Below are 15,158 nucleotides of genomic sequence, written 5' to 3'. Positions count from 1 at the left end.
TAATTTGTATCCTAATTATTTTTACTTTTCTAAATTATTAATTTTAGTTTCTTAACCTTCTTCTTCTCATTTTTTATTTTTTCTCACTCACAGTATCATACAGATTTAAGCCGATACGGATAACTTCAATGCTGGTACGCGTTTTTTCTAAAATAATTATATTTTTGAGCTCAATTTAATTTTCTTAATTCAAATTTTACTTTTAAATTTTTAAATTATAAATTCTAATATTTTTACCTATTTCAAGTGTCTTAATCCCAATTAACACAGTTTTAAATTAATCAATTTACTTAAATTAATTTTCTCGGATCTTACAGTGACGAAAGGAGTCGACGTGATGAGAGCAACGACAGAGAGAGCTCTGTGATGATGACGACAAACGGAACAGATGCGACGAGAACGGCGGCGAGAGGAGCTCGTGCAACACAAACGGTGATAGAGAGAGCCCCTGCGACAGTGACCTCAGTGGCGATTGAAGCTCGTGCAAGGGAGAGATGAGTGTGTTTTGTGTAGAGTGTGTGAATGGAGCTCCAGAGATTATCTTTTAAGTTAGGATTACTCAAATTTGCGATAAAATTTAAGCTTTGTCGGCAATAACTCTAAAATAAAAATTTTTGATTTTATCGATAGAATTACCGGCGGATCTTATAATCTGTCGATAAATTTTTGAAAATATTTCACTTTTTTTAATTAATAGTAATAAATAGGGGTAAGTGGAGGCCTCGACCCCTTTCTCCTTCAGTTTTTTTAATTAATAGTAATAAATTATTATGTATGATTTAATTTTTTTAAAATTTATTTAATATTTAGTCTATTATAAATAAAAGTTCAATACAACTTAAATATTAATGATTTCTAATGTCTAAAAAGTAAGTAATAATATTTAAAAAATTTTAAAAAAATATTATTACTAATTTTTTAATTAAATAAAATTTTTCAAATCTCATAAAGTAGATTCTTTTTATTTTTGTGACCGTCTTTTTTTATTTATTTGGCATCAATTCTCTCTGTTTTACCTGTTATAACTGAAAAATCTTTTTCAGCTATGAATATTGTGAAGAATGACTTAGAAACAAAATGAAAAATGAATTTTTTGTTAATTATGCTCTACTTGTTGTGTAGAGCTTTTTCTTTAAAAAAAAGAATTTTTTGTTAATTGCCTTTTAATTATATTAAAAAAAATTACTGCAAAATTTGGCATAGATTTTATTATTGATGAATTTATGATACGAAAAAGCGACCACTTTGTTACTAAAAAATACACATATTTTTTATATTTTAAAATATATTCTCTATCAATATATTTTTGTAATATATATTATATTATATAATTTTTTGTATATTTTTTTAATATTATATATATTATTGATCCTTATGATAATATTTCTAGATTCATTTCTATTGTAGGCTTGTAGTAGGTATCTTGATGGATGTAACAACAAACTTAAAATAAAAAAAGGGTAATAATTTATGTACAAAATAAAGATGTAATCATCATCACCTAAATAATACAATAGTTTGATAGAGTTATCATTTGTCAAAAGTCCTATTTTCAGTATTTTGTAACATGTCATCCAAACCTTTTGAGAAAGGAAATTGAAGAACCCATTTTCAAAGGCCGAAACATATACACATGGATGGCGACGGCATTGTCAAGATGGGCATTATGAATCTGATCTCCACTGAGTGAGAGAAATACAAGAGAAGAGAACACGCAGCGTTGGGTTTGGGTTGCAACTAATTTAATTCACACTTGAAACAGGGAATGGTGCCGCAGCCTAAGGTCCTATATATGTATGTTGCATTCACAAACTGGTCCAATCATATCATTATCCAGCCACTTTGGACTCTACAACATTCATTGCAGCACTCACCTACTTACTTCGAATCTATTTATAGATAGACACGTCTTCTCTTTCTCTCATCTCATCTATCCACCGTCTTGTCCAGAAAACAAATAAATAAATAATTTTTTTAATGTTTTTGATTTTTGATAAATAACATGATTTAAAAAAAACATTTTAAATGTTTATTTTATTGTAACATTATAAATGATGGTAAAGATGAAAGTTTATATATCTTTCTTTTTATAGGATGAAAGAGAGATTAAAAAAAATAAGATCACACTTTGAATAACAATAAAATTATCAAAAATAACTATAAAAAAAATTATTTTCTCTTTTTATACCACTTCAATCTGTATAGTAGAGTGTCCCATAAATGATATAGAGTTTAATTTTAATAAATTAAAATATAAAATATTTTAAAATTTTGATTCGTAAAAAATTAGTCATAAGTTTATTAAATTAAAAGATATTATGAAAAATATTANAAAATTAAATTTAAATAAAAAATAATAGAAATTATTAAAGGTTTCCTATCACTATTTGAGAATCAGTTAGTCATTTTTTATTATTTTCATTTTGTATTTTATGTTATTTTTAAACAGCATACTATTTTATTTTTCTTGAATGGCCCAACTCCCCAACCCAGAAGTCAACGCAATTAATGAACACGTAGACAATTGGATTGCGAGAACGGATAGCAATAGTAGTGACCAATGATACTAGACGAAGTAGCTTAAATTTTTTTTAATTAATTAATATTAATTAATTTTAAGATATAAATTTATAATTTATAATTTAAAATTAATATAAAATTAAAAACAAATAAAATAATTTTAAAAAATTAATTAATATTAACTAAAAAAATTAATTCCTAACCTTACTTAAAAAATTATAGTAATCATAATCAATATCTTATTAGTCTTCACTTCTTGACTAAATTAGTTTGTAGTGCACCATAATTAACCCAGTGCTTAATTGAACTTTTATGTTTTTACACATAATTTTGGTATTAAAATTCTTTCTCAAATCCAAATTATTTTTTTCATATAGTTTTTGTAATATTTTTACTATTAGAATATTATGCTTAAGTTATAATATTTTTTTATAAAGTTAGGAGTAAGAATTGAATTTGCCGACCTTTAGATGAGTATAAAAAAATTATGTCATTTGAATTATAATTCGTTGACCTTAAATCATAATATTACTAATGACAAAAATATTACGTATATTCACTGAATGATTTAGGTCTATCTCATTCCTTTATATCTATAGATGGTGCACACATGCTAGGATTAGAATCCCCGATTTGGCTTTCACACACCCACCATACAAAATGTGGTGACCAGTCTAGTTTGTAGATGTGTGTCTTCCATCATTAAGGAAAGATCTTTCATGCATGACTTGATTTGTTTGCCTCTAATTGGTATTGATATTATCCTAGGATTAAATTGATTATTTGTTTATCATGTTTTTCTTAATTACTTTAAGAAAATTACTTTGATTCCATCTGTTAGTATGCCTAGTATTTTTCTTAGTTATTATCTGAACTCAATAGTGGTGAACCTTAGTCGTAGTGATTGTAAAGGTTATATTCTCTAGCGGCTAGCTTAACTTAGAGCGAATTCCGGTGGTATGAGACTTTACTGAGGTCCTTCTAGAAGACATGATGTATTTGTTTAAAAAAAATAACTTATTAAATATTTTTGTAACTCTTTTAAACAAATTTGAATAAAGAATAGCACAAATATATACATACCAACTAAATAATCATAATCTTGGTTCATTTTCAATCATTCAAAAAAAGGATACATGTTAAAACACGTCTTTAGAATAACATTTTTATCAACTGGAACAACTGTGGTTCGGTAAAAAAAATCAGTTTGAATTCATGATGAGTTACTCTATAACTACCATAATTTGAGATAACAATGAAGTATGTCATTCTGTAAATTTAACCTTCAAGAATATGATCCTTAAACCTATTAAAAAGTTTTTTAACTGTAGCTTGAATTTTTCAGATTGAAAATCCAACAACAAAACAAAATCAAAATAATAAGACATATAACTTTAAGAATCCAAAAAATAAAATAACATCTATCACATTACATTACATAAACACTTCAAAATAACAAATAGTACCAAATATAACACAGTAGTTAATATGGGCTTACATGCTCATCAAAGAGAATCATCTCTATTAAGTTAGGAACCTCATGGTTACCAAAAGAAAGTACAACCCAAAGTCTTAGAACCCTGACTTGTAATCTCTTCCATGCCTCTTTAGAAAAATGCATCTTAGAAATCATATCAAACAGAGAAGGCATTGCACTAAAAAATTAGAGAATCAACTATATATAATAGCTTAAGCTATAAACAAAAACAAATAGAAATAAACATAACTTAAAAGAAGATAGAAGATACTGAAATGTTTGCATTGGGCGTGATTTTTCAACTATTCTTTTATAGAAAAAATCATGGCACAACAATTACTTATTTTGAATTCAAATTGAATATAGAAATAGAGGGAAAAGAAAGAATAAATACCTATTTAGTCCCTGAGATTCACGTAATTATTCAATTTGGTCTCCAAAAATTAAAATTACTTATACTAGTCCTCCAGATTTAAGTTCAGCCACCAACATGGTCCCTCGACTCTTTTCGACGATGGCTAGGCAAACGGAATACTGATATAGCACCCTCTCTACTACAATGGATGATGAGTAAATAAGTCAAACCTCCATTTCTATATTCAATGGATAACAATGTTAGCTTGAAAGGTTGAAAGATTGAAAGATTGTGCTGTCATGTTAGCATGAAAGGTTGAATTTGCTTCAAGATTCTGATGCTTTTTGATAATTTAGTAAAACTAATGTAAGGAAGTATAATAATTGCTTTAAATGCCAAAGAATCAGATAATAAGATTCAACCTTTTAATTTTAAACCTACCCGCCTTTTATTTTATATTTTCTGTCCCATTTTTCTAGTTTAGATATTGATAAATATGTTTAAGTAGCTTTTATGTAAATTAGTACAGTATTTTAGATTTTGTTATAGTCATAGTTTCATGTATTCACCAATTTGTTCACGTATTGCGTACTAATTCATAATTCATTGGGGTTTCGGAATTCTCTGATATGCCTCTGAAATTCTCATGTGTTATATATTTGACAAGGTAGCATGTTAGGTACTTGAACCTGTTTCAGGACTAAGAGAATTTTGTAAATATAGTTGTACTCTCTAGTTACCTCTAGTGTGATTGTGTGACCATTTTTTATATCTTTTATACCTTATATGTTAGGTAGCATTGGCTGCTGTTTCGTTAGATTAGTTTGTGTTAATTTTAGTATGTTTGACACCAAATTTTGAGTTATGTACCTTGTTTTATATGCAGAGTAAGATGACTGAAAACAGTAATATTGAAGCAACAGAGATGTTCGCTAGCACTCAACTATCTTCTCTATCGTCAGGTATTCATAAAAATCGGTCAGCTATTTGAGATCATTTTGATGTAGAGAATGCTATCGAGAAAAAGGCTAAATACAAATATTGTGGTAGTTTAATACAATATGAAAATGGAACCAGCTCAATGGGTGGTCATTTGAGAAGATGCAAGCAAAAATCTAATAATGATTCGAATAAAAGAAGAAAAACAACTACCACACTGACTATAGATGAGCGTGGTGTTTTAAATTCACCCAGTGCTTCCAAATTTGACTAAGAGGAGACTCGAAGGGCACTTGTGAAAATGTTTATTGGAGAAGAGTTACGATTTTGCTTCGTTGAGAGTCCAAAATTCTGAAAATTTGTGCATGCCCTACAAGCAAGATTTAAAGTTCCTTCACGGACTACATTAGCACGTGACATTTGAACTCTTTATGCTGAAGAGAATATGAAGTTGCAAGATTTTTTCTCGACAAATTGTGGTAGAGTATGTCTAACCACTGATACTTGGACTTCAATTCAAAATTTTACTTATATGAGTTTGACAGCACACTTTGTTGATTTGGATTAGAAATTACATAAAAAATACTTAATTTTTGTCAAGTGACAAGTCATTCAGGAGAGGTTATAGGAGCAATAATGGAATCTTGTTTAAATAATTAGAATTTGAATCGGGTATTTAGTGTGACAGTTGATAATGCATCGTCTAATGATGTTGCAATTAAATATCTGAAGCAGGGATTAAGTTCTTGAAATAGCATTATTTTGAATGGTGAATTTATTCATATAAGGTGTTATGCACATATTATAAACTTAATTGTAAAAGAAGGGCTGGAAGAGATAGATGAAGTAGTCTCGAGGATTTGTAGTGTAGTAAAATATGTTAGATATTCCCCATCTAGAGCTAGTAGGTTTCAAAAGTGTGTTGAATTAGAAAAAATCCAATATAAAGGCTTGCTTTGCATGGATGTTGAGACTAGGTGGAACTCTACCTATCAAATGTTAGAGGTAGCTTTGAAGCATCGAAAGCATCTAAGTTGCTTGCTTTGAAAGATAATATCTATATAGAAAAGATGAATAGAGGAAAAGGGAGAGGTGTTCCTTCTGAGACTAGGAGTATGCTAATCCATTGTACCATTTTTGCGAGTATTCAGTGATGCCACTGTACATGTTTCTGGTACTTTATATATTACCAGTGATATGTATATGAAGAAAGTATTTGCAATTGAACGATTTATTTGTCATTCTTGTGATTCTGTTGATTTTAGTACTATGTTAATGGCGGAAAGGATGAGAGTTAAGTATGAGAAATATTGTGGCAATCCTGATTTGATGAATATGTACGTGTTGTTATTGATTGCTATCGTACTTAATCCAATACAAAATATTGAGTACGTCAACTATTTCTTGGATTACTTATTTGGAGAAGAAAATGGGAGCAAATTAAAATCAAAGTTGTCCAGGTGCGTAAAGTTACTTTATCAGTAATACCAAAATTCCGAGGAAGCAAGTGAAGCTGATACGCAAGATGTTCAAGCCAACAACATTAATACCAATATTCATGGCATGGGCTTTTTTCTGCAATTAACAAGTCGTATAACAAATACAAGATCTGAACTTGATAGATATTTATAAGAAGAATGCGAGCCATACTCCCATAAGTTCGATATCCTAAATTGGTGAAAGGTCAACTCAACCCGATTTTCAATTCTTGGAAATATGGCTCGTAAGGTATTGGCTATACCTGTTTCTACTGTAGCTTCGGAGTCTGCATTTAGTACTGGAGGAAGAGTTCTCGATCCATACCGCATTTCCTTAACACCTAGAATGGTAGAGGCCTTAGTCTGTACAGGAGATTGGCTTAAGAAAAATCTTTCCTCTGCTTTAGATGATGATGGTGAAGTTTTTCAACAAGTTGATCAAGGTATAGGATTTTTTTCATATTTCTTCTCATTTTATTTTATTTTTGTTTTTGTCGTCTTGCTATTTTAGAATTTAGGTATTAGTTACCAATTAAAAGTTGTTAAATGTAGACTTGATAATTAATTTGATTCTCTTGGCAGATATATTTTCCTTTAATGATGGTGTTTGTTCTCTGGCGACATCAATTGATAATCTTGATGATGACTAGGTATGCTTAGTATTCACATTTGGTTTAATACTTTCATTTAAAGATTTTTTTTTTAAAATGACAAAGGTATATTTTGTTATTTGCATATATATTTTTCTCAAAGGTTGTGGTTTTTTGATGATTTTGTTGGCAACTTGGCATCTTTTGATATTTTGTGGTTGTTGTTTTAGAGAAAATTTTTAGTGGTATCCTTGTGATGTTTTGAGAATGATTATATGTTATATAGATTAGCTATTGTCATTAGATTTATAAAGAATCAAATTCTAGTTATAATGAACCTATACACTTTAAAATGACTTTAGTATTAATTTTAATTTTTTTAATTTTAATAGTTTGAAAATTAAATTTCTAAAAACTGGTTTTAAAAGTGGATTTTTTTGTTAAAAACCTGGTTTTAAAACTGGATTTTCAGAAACTAATTTAAAATTGGATTTCCAAAAATTGGTTTTAATAAAAATTCGGTTTTAAAACTGGATCTAAAAAAATCGAATTTTAGATTTAGATATTAAAAAACTGAATTTAAACCGGTTTATAAATAAAATCAAATTTAAATTTTAAAATTGGTTTAAAACTTATTTTTGTTTTTTAAAACCGATTTCTTTCTTCAATCCAACTCAGATTTAGTTTCATAAACCACAAAACTGGTTAAGAAATAGATCCAGTTTGGATTTTTACCATGCCCAACCCTAGTTCCCATCAAAAACTCCAACAAGCACTTTTTCTTTTGCCTCCTGAATCTATTTCGAAAACACCATCATGCTTTGCTACCTTGTTAGTGACATTTCCTGTAGGCTGTAGCCTGTAGGAGTCACACGTCCATATTACACACATTTTAATTTTATACCTCATTTTTCAATTATTTTAAATTAATCACACCCAAAAATAAAATTATTACCATCCAAACTTTAAAAGCAAGTCCATTTTTCCTTTTTCTTTTTCTTTTCTTTTTTGAAGTATTATAAAAACGCTTGCTTGCCTTTTTCAACTTATTTTCTAGATTTCAATCAAAGTATCAAACACACAATTAGAAACACGTGTTACATGCAATGGTACAAGATTCCTAATTTTACTATAACTAGCAAGAGGCCCGCGCATACGCGCGGGTGGGTGATTAAGTTTGAGAAATTAATAATAAAGATACATGAGAAGAAAATATAAAAATTGGATAATGATATAATTGTCATCTACATTTATCGAGTTTAGAAATATGATAACAATGATGTAAATAATAATTTTGGATCATGCATTAATTAAACATAGTTAATTAATATAAGTACATGGCAAGAAAAGAAAATTTGATTGTTGAAGCAAACGTACACATTTTCCATTCTAAATTTGATACCTGTGCTGCAATAAACGACATAAATATCAAGTGAGTCTGTAAATTAATGTGTACAACATATAGATAGAATGATAAGGGTAAAAACTTGTAAAATTTTAGAAAGAAAATATTGAGACATAAATAAGGAAGAAATAGTTAAAGAAAGAATTCAAAGAGATTGAGAATATAATCCTTACCTATTGTGTGTGACACAATATGCCAAAATTAAATATTTCTGAAAACTTCATGATAAACGACATTGTTGGTTTCAGTGTAATTATTTGAATTGTCATGAGAAATAACAATCTTCAGTCCATATTTGTTAGTAACTCTTGAGACTGCAACATATAGTTGGCCATGTGTGAATACTGGCTGTTTAAGGAGTAATCCAACATAATCCAATGATTGTCCTTGACTTTTATTTATAGTCATGGCATATGAGAGCATCAAAGGAAATTGCCTTCGTTGAAACTTAAATGGCAGTTTTGTATCCGAAGGAGTTAATGTCATCCTAGGTATGAAAACCTTTTCACCAATGTTAGATCCTGATAAGACTTCTGCTTCGATAACTTTGTTGCCAAGCCTTGTGATAACTAATCTAGTACCATTACAAAGGCCTGCTGAATGATCAATATTTCTAATAAGCATGACAGGACAGCCTTGCCTAAAGATCAGCTCATGATTTGGAAGTCCGGGAGATTTAATAGTTGCCAAAAATTCTGGAGTATGCATTGATGCTAGACTATCTGCTGCACCTTCTTTAAAGGAGGGTGAATCCGAGCTGAGATAAACCTTTTTTTCATTTTCATTTAAAGCTAGCATATAATCATTAACCTGTTCAACAACGTTGATTGTTGAAGCAAAAATAGCACGGCCATGCAAATTTCAGAACTCTGTGGGATCCTTTAGGTAGTCACTATATATAGCTTCAACGATTGCATGAATTGGGTCATCAAAATTTGTAATTAAGAGTTCAGGTGGTATAGAGACCATGCTGTATCCATCTTCTGAATGAGCAAGCTTTCCATCTCCTAAATCAAGGATCCACTGTGCAAATTCTTTTCGTTCTTTGACGCTTTCATCTTCTATTGAAGCCCTTAATCTCATATTCTGAGTTAAAGTTAATAACTTGCATTCATGCTATAGATAAGAGGAATTAATCGATGCATTAACAATATCTTGTCTAGATCCCTTTGTTATCACTGGGAGGATTTGCCTAAAATCACCACCAAAGACGACTGTTTTTCCCCCAAATGGCAACCGTAAACTTGAATGATTTGTGTGCTGAAGCAAGTCTCTCATAGTTCGATCTAGTGCTTCAAAGCAAAACTTATTCATCATTGGTGCTTCATCCCAAATAATAAGTTTGGTTGCCAAAATTAACTCAGCTAGTGGGCTTCCTTGTTTTATATTACAGGTGGAATATTCATCAGGAGTTAGGGGGATTGCAAATCTGGAATGAGCTGTTCTTCCTCCAGGTAGCAAGAGTGAAGCTATTCCACTTGAAGCAACTGTTAAGACAATTTGACCCTTTGATCTAAGAGCAGCTGAGATAGTATTCCAAACGAAAGTCTTTCCTGTACCTCCGTACCCATATAAGAAGAAAACTTTACCACAATCTGAATTGACAGCTTGAAGGATTTGGTCATATACATATTTTTGTTCTATTGTCATTTGTGATAAAAATTGCTTGTGTTGCTCAGCCAACATAACTCGATCATAGCGGAGTTCATCTAATATTAATTTGTTTTGCAAAGAGCCACGTCTCATGCTGTGGATGTTATCCATGTTGGGAAATGGCATTGTTGCATATTCTCGAAGTGTTTTGCCATTGCTGTTAAGTATTTGTTCAATCTCTATTAGAGTAAGTTCTGATAATTCATCATCTGATAAAACCAAATTTGCAATTATAATTGAAAATGCTTATTAAAATAATAAAAACACTTTAAGACATTTATTTGTACATTTTCACATTTATATTTGTTAAAAAATTTTAACAACCTTGATATAAATATGAAGATAATAAATGGTATCTTGTGGACGTTTGATAAAGAAACATGCAGCAAAATAAATATAGATGTTAATGAATAAGTTCAAACCTGGTAAATTGAACATAGTTATATGATTATGTAGTATCCCATCTGAAAGTAAAGTCCAACATCTCTGCCAAACTACTTCAGGCCGAGTCATTGAATTTGACCACAAAAGAGTTGCAAACAGCTTTCTCAGATAATATCCAGAACCCCAATGACTGGCTTCTTCAATAGCATCAATGTATTCTTGATCATCATCAAGTAACCCACGCGCGTAACATGCATCTCTGAATGTAGGATAAACAACACCATTGAAAGACCGAAGTTCTTCCTAACTTCTTGGCCCTTTAACAATGTTGAGCAATATTCTTAAATAGTATAATTCACCTGCTGTTGGAGGACAAAGAATAATCTACCAATAATAGTGTTTTTTTTCCTAGGCTCCCATATTCTAAGGTTGTGTTTCCAAACAAATTCAATCTGAAAATTGTTATAAGTTAATTGTCTAGTTGCCTCATATTTTGCGTCTGCTTGAAACCAAGCTATGAACATGGATTCTTTAATTGTTGCTTTATCAACAGTTCTTTGCAAATTGTCTTGATCTTCAAAGATAACTGGTTGTTCATCGGGCAAGTGAAAGCTTAACCGTTCAACTGAAGGTCTTCTATAGTGAATATCAAATGCAAATATTCTCCAAGCAGATTCACATGGAGAGATATACCGACAATCATAATACATTTTCACTTCATCTATGATTGAATTAGAATTGGGAAGCGTTGAAGTTGAATAAAAAGAAGCTGTGACTCGATCACTTCCCTTGTTAACATACTTAAAAAGATACTTTATCGATCTTGATTGATTGCACCATTCAATATTGATATGAGCATCATATTTCATCAACAAGAACTTATTATGTGGCACAACATACCAATTATCCAAATGAATACCTAAAACCTCAATGGTATGATCAGCATCTCGACGTCTATAAACTGGATATTCATTTTGATCGATGGTGGTAAACTCTACGAATTTTTTAGGAAAATGTCGGGTGCAAACACCGTTCTCCATGCAAGGTGAATTTTTGTTTGCAATTCCACAGGGTCCATGCATCATAAAAGCCTTAACTGCCTGATAGTATTCTGGATCCAGAGTCTGATCTGGAATTTCTGCTGAGATAATATTGTCTATGTCATCAGGACCAGGGAATTTATGCTCTTGTGCAAGAAATAGTAGTATGTGTGCATGGGGTAATCCACGCTTCTGAAACTCAATAGTATATATAACTGCAATAATAAATATGCATTAAGTATGATAGTATTAAAATGGATTGAAATAGTTAACATTTTCTCACGAAAAGTGCGGGTTTAGAGTATTACCTGCCCTTGATGTACCAAAAATTCTATTCTTTTGGATATCTTTGATGAGTATGTCCAACTTTGCCTTGAATAATGTGCAAACCATGTCTGGTCTATCTTCAGGTTTTAAATTATTTTCCTTACAATAACGCTTCAATTCTTCCCATTGTGGGTTGCAAGTTACTGTTATAAATAAATCTGGATAACCAATTGATCTACAAATTGCCATTGCATCTTGGTAATTCTGAATCATATATCGTGGTCCCCCTGTGAATGTTGCAGGTAAAACAATGCGCTTACCTAGTGATGATGCCTCAGTTTCACCGTTCATAATTGCATCTTTTAGACCTTTATAGATTTCAGCTCTGAATTGTCTTTGCTTTGAGTATACATATTTAAGTCTAGCCGCTTCAACCATTGAGAATGCATCAACTAAAAACTGTTGAAAAAGTCGTCGAGAATACAACAAAACACCTTCACGACTTGATCTATGCTGAATTCTAAATGCGAAAAAATCCCTCATGCTAACGTAGGAGCTTTCCTGTGTAGAATTTTTCGGCAATTTGTTTAAAAGGATGTTTTCTCTCCAGCCGTCTTCACCATAAGGGAATAGTAAAGGATATTGTAATCCTAAATATGATGGGTTGAGTTCTGAAATTCGTTGAAGTTGGCCAGATTTTGTTTCGACAATAATATCTCTTTCTTTTGTATTTGAGTCAAAATCTCCAACAACTAAACCTGCAACCTCATCAACAGATGGTAGATTATATCGCCTTCCATCTTTGCCCCTTTTCCCAATAAGACGTAAACGAACATTAGTTTGTGGATTAGTTCTGATTACGTCTCTTACCATGCGAAAACTTTTTGCAAGAACGTTATGTTGATCCAGCATTTCAATAACATCAGATATGATCTCCAAATTCCATTGGTTGGTTTTGTTGCCAGAGCTGTCAAAAAGAATTTGTTGTTGTTTAATAATTATGCTCACTATCAAATAAAGCTTAATAAATAGAGGCAAGATTGAAGTAATACTAAATTAATACCTAAGAATGGAACTGCGATTCTTGATCTCATTTTGTGTATCATAGATGTAAAGTTGTGCAAATTTTGCTGAACTTCCCTCTTCTGGTAATAAGCTTCCCATTAAATGATAATTTTGACCATGTAATATAAATGTAGGAGGACCCCTCGTGTGGTTAATACATCTATCTATTTTGCCACCCAATGAAGTAAAAGCAAACATACTATTGTATGTGCGCGTATTTTTTTGAAAGTGATTAGCCTTTGCATCACAACCAAAAATTAGATCATTCAATATTTGAGGCGCCTCCTGTAGTCTAGGTAATTCAACTTGGCCCTGACGACAACACAAAGTGAAAGTTGGAATCCTTGCATTATAGTTTTTGTTAATTCGTTCTTGATACCAAAACTCAGCTCCACAATGTCGGCATTTGAAATTCGGATCTCCAAGGTCTAGATAACCTGTGATATGAAAAATATAGTGAGTTTGAAATTCTATAGAGCTATTTTGAAAAAAGCGGGAATAATTCTTTTAACTATTAACCGTGTGGGATTGGTTCTGAGTCATTATGAATATCGTGCTGCTGGTCTGGTTCTCCTGTAATGTAATATTATGATTTTGTTAGTAAGGCAGAAGGTAGCAAGTTAACTATTTGTATGTGTGAACCGAAACAAAGTTGAAAAATGTTCCCCACTTTTTAATTTAATTCAATTTAAACATGACATGAAATTGATAACTACTTAAACAACACAATTTTACCTTGATTCTCTTCTGCATATGATTCATTTTGCCTCTCAATATTGTAGTTCTGTAGATTGGGGTTTGATAAATAACTCATTCCATGATCTGCTAAAGAAAAATAAGGTAGTTATTATTTGTAAGCCAACTTGTAATAGAGATATGATTGTTGTTAAATATCTATCAGATATGTACTCTTAAATGGATATCTCATGGAAAGAAAATATGGGCGGAGGTATTTTTAATTTCATCGATTACATCAATTTTAGCAAGTGGGTAAAAACTGAGTAGTTTAAAAGGCTTAAGGTTAGGTAATTTTAAAGGCTCAATTTTTTAGTAAAAGAAAATGAGCATGTGTTATTCTCAGTTATGGAATAGTGATGTTTGTTATTAATATGGATTTTTTTTAATTTCCAATTGCAAATCGGAGGCTCAAATTTGGCTGGCACGAAAAAATCGAATGTCCAATTTTTGACAAAGTAAATTCAAATTTATGAGAAAATAAAATTGAACCTCCGATTTATGCAGGGTCATTATTTTTTATAAATTTAAAGGGTAAACAAATCGGTGGGTAGGTTTTCTAAAAAGGAAAATAAAGTTGCAGAAAACCTAAATCTGAGAATAGGTTTTGTGAAAGAATTTTGAAAAATTGAAAGAATCCAAATATGAGGGTAGATTTTGTGAAAAAGAATTTCAGAAATTCAGAAAATCCAAATAGGAAGGTCCGATTTTTTGTTTCCTAAATCTGACCATCTGATTTGTTTGTCGCTATCTTCCACAACTAATGATAACATACCCAGCTCCAATATTAATGGGAAACATCATTCTATCATCAATATGAAGTTAAAATATCGATTTTTAACTTATCGTAATACTTATAGAAGTCATGACAAAATGATAGACACGGAATGAATTTTTTTTGCAATAATTTTTATTGGTTTTGGCTTTATTAGGTATTTTGACAATGTTTTTTATGAATTTTTTTTGCAGCTGTTAAGTTTAACTATTTAAGTAACACAATTTTAAGACCAACATGACATACCATCTAAAAAAATCATTTATGCAAATCATAATAACTAATAGAAGTCATGACAAAATGATAGACATGGAATGAATTCTTTTTGCAATATTTTTTATTGGTTTTGGCTTTATTAAATATTTTTACAATGTTTTTTATGAATTTTTTGCAGCTGGTAAGTTTAACTATTCAAGTAATATAATTTTAAGACCAACATGACATATCATCTAAAGAAATAGGAAGTTCTAATAAG

General features: G+C 30.6%; 1 protein-coding gene across 1 annotated transcript; it reads right to left on the bottom strand.

Annotated features, from left to right (window-relative positions):
- Positions 1–8,965: 8,965 nt before the first annotated feature.
- LOC107487982 (uncharacterized) lies at positions 8,966–13,272 on the bottom strand. Its single transcript, XM_016108710.1, has 7 exons — positions 13,172–13,272; positions 12,150–13,075; positions 11,324–12,056; positions 10,840–11,060; positions 9,944–10,626; positions 9,731–9,850; positions 8,966–9,574 (listed from the first exon to the last, which is right to left on the bottom strand). Exons 1-7 carry the CDS (start codon positions 13,270–13,272, stop codon positions 8,966–8,968), a joined length of 3,393 nt encoding a protein of 1,130 aa, XP_015964196.1.
- Positions 13,273–15,158: the final 1,886 nt, after the last annotated feature.

Source organism: Arachis duranensis, chromosome 1 (genome assembly GCF_000817695.3).
Source record: "Arachis duranensis cultivar V14167 chromosome 1, aradu.V14167.gnm2.J7QH, whole genome shotgun sequence".
Lineage (NCBI taxonomy): Eukaryota > Viridiplantae > Streptophyta > Magnoliopsida > Fabales > Fabaceae > Arachis > Arachis duranensis.
Note: the sequence above shows the minus strand (reverse complement) of the source record. Positions and strands in the feature narration are given on the sequence as shown.

What these genes read in the sequence shown, in the direction of transcription:
- LOC107487982 (XM_016108710.1), bottom strand. Translation starts at nt 13,272, where the DNA reads ATGGGAAGCTTATTACCAGAAGAGGGAAGTTCAGCAAAATTTGCACAA. An exon ending in TTTTGGTACATCAAGGGCAG is followed by an intron (nt 12,057 to 12,149) that starts GTAATACTCTAA and finishes TTATTATTGCAG; the next exon opens with TTATATATACTATTGAGTTT. An exon ending in ATTTTAGGCAAATCCTCCCA is followed by an intron (nt 9,851 to 9,943) that starts GTGATAACAAAG and finishes ACTTTAACTCAG; the next exon opens with AATATGAGATTAAGGGCTTC.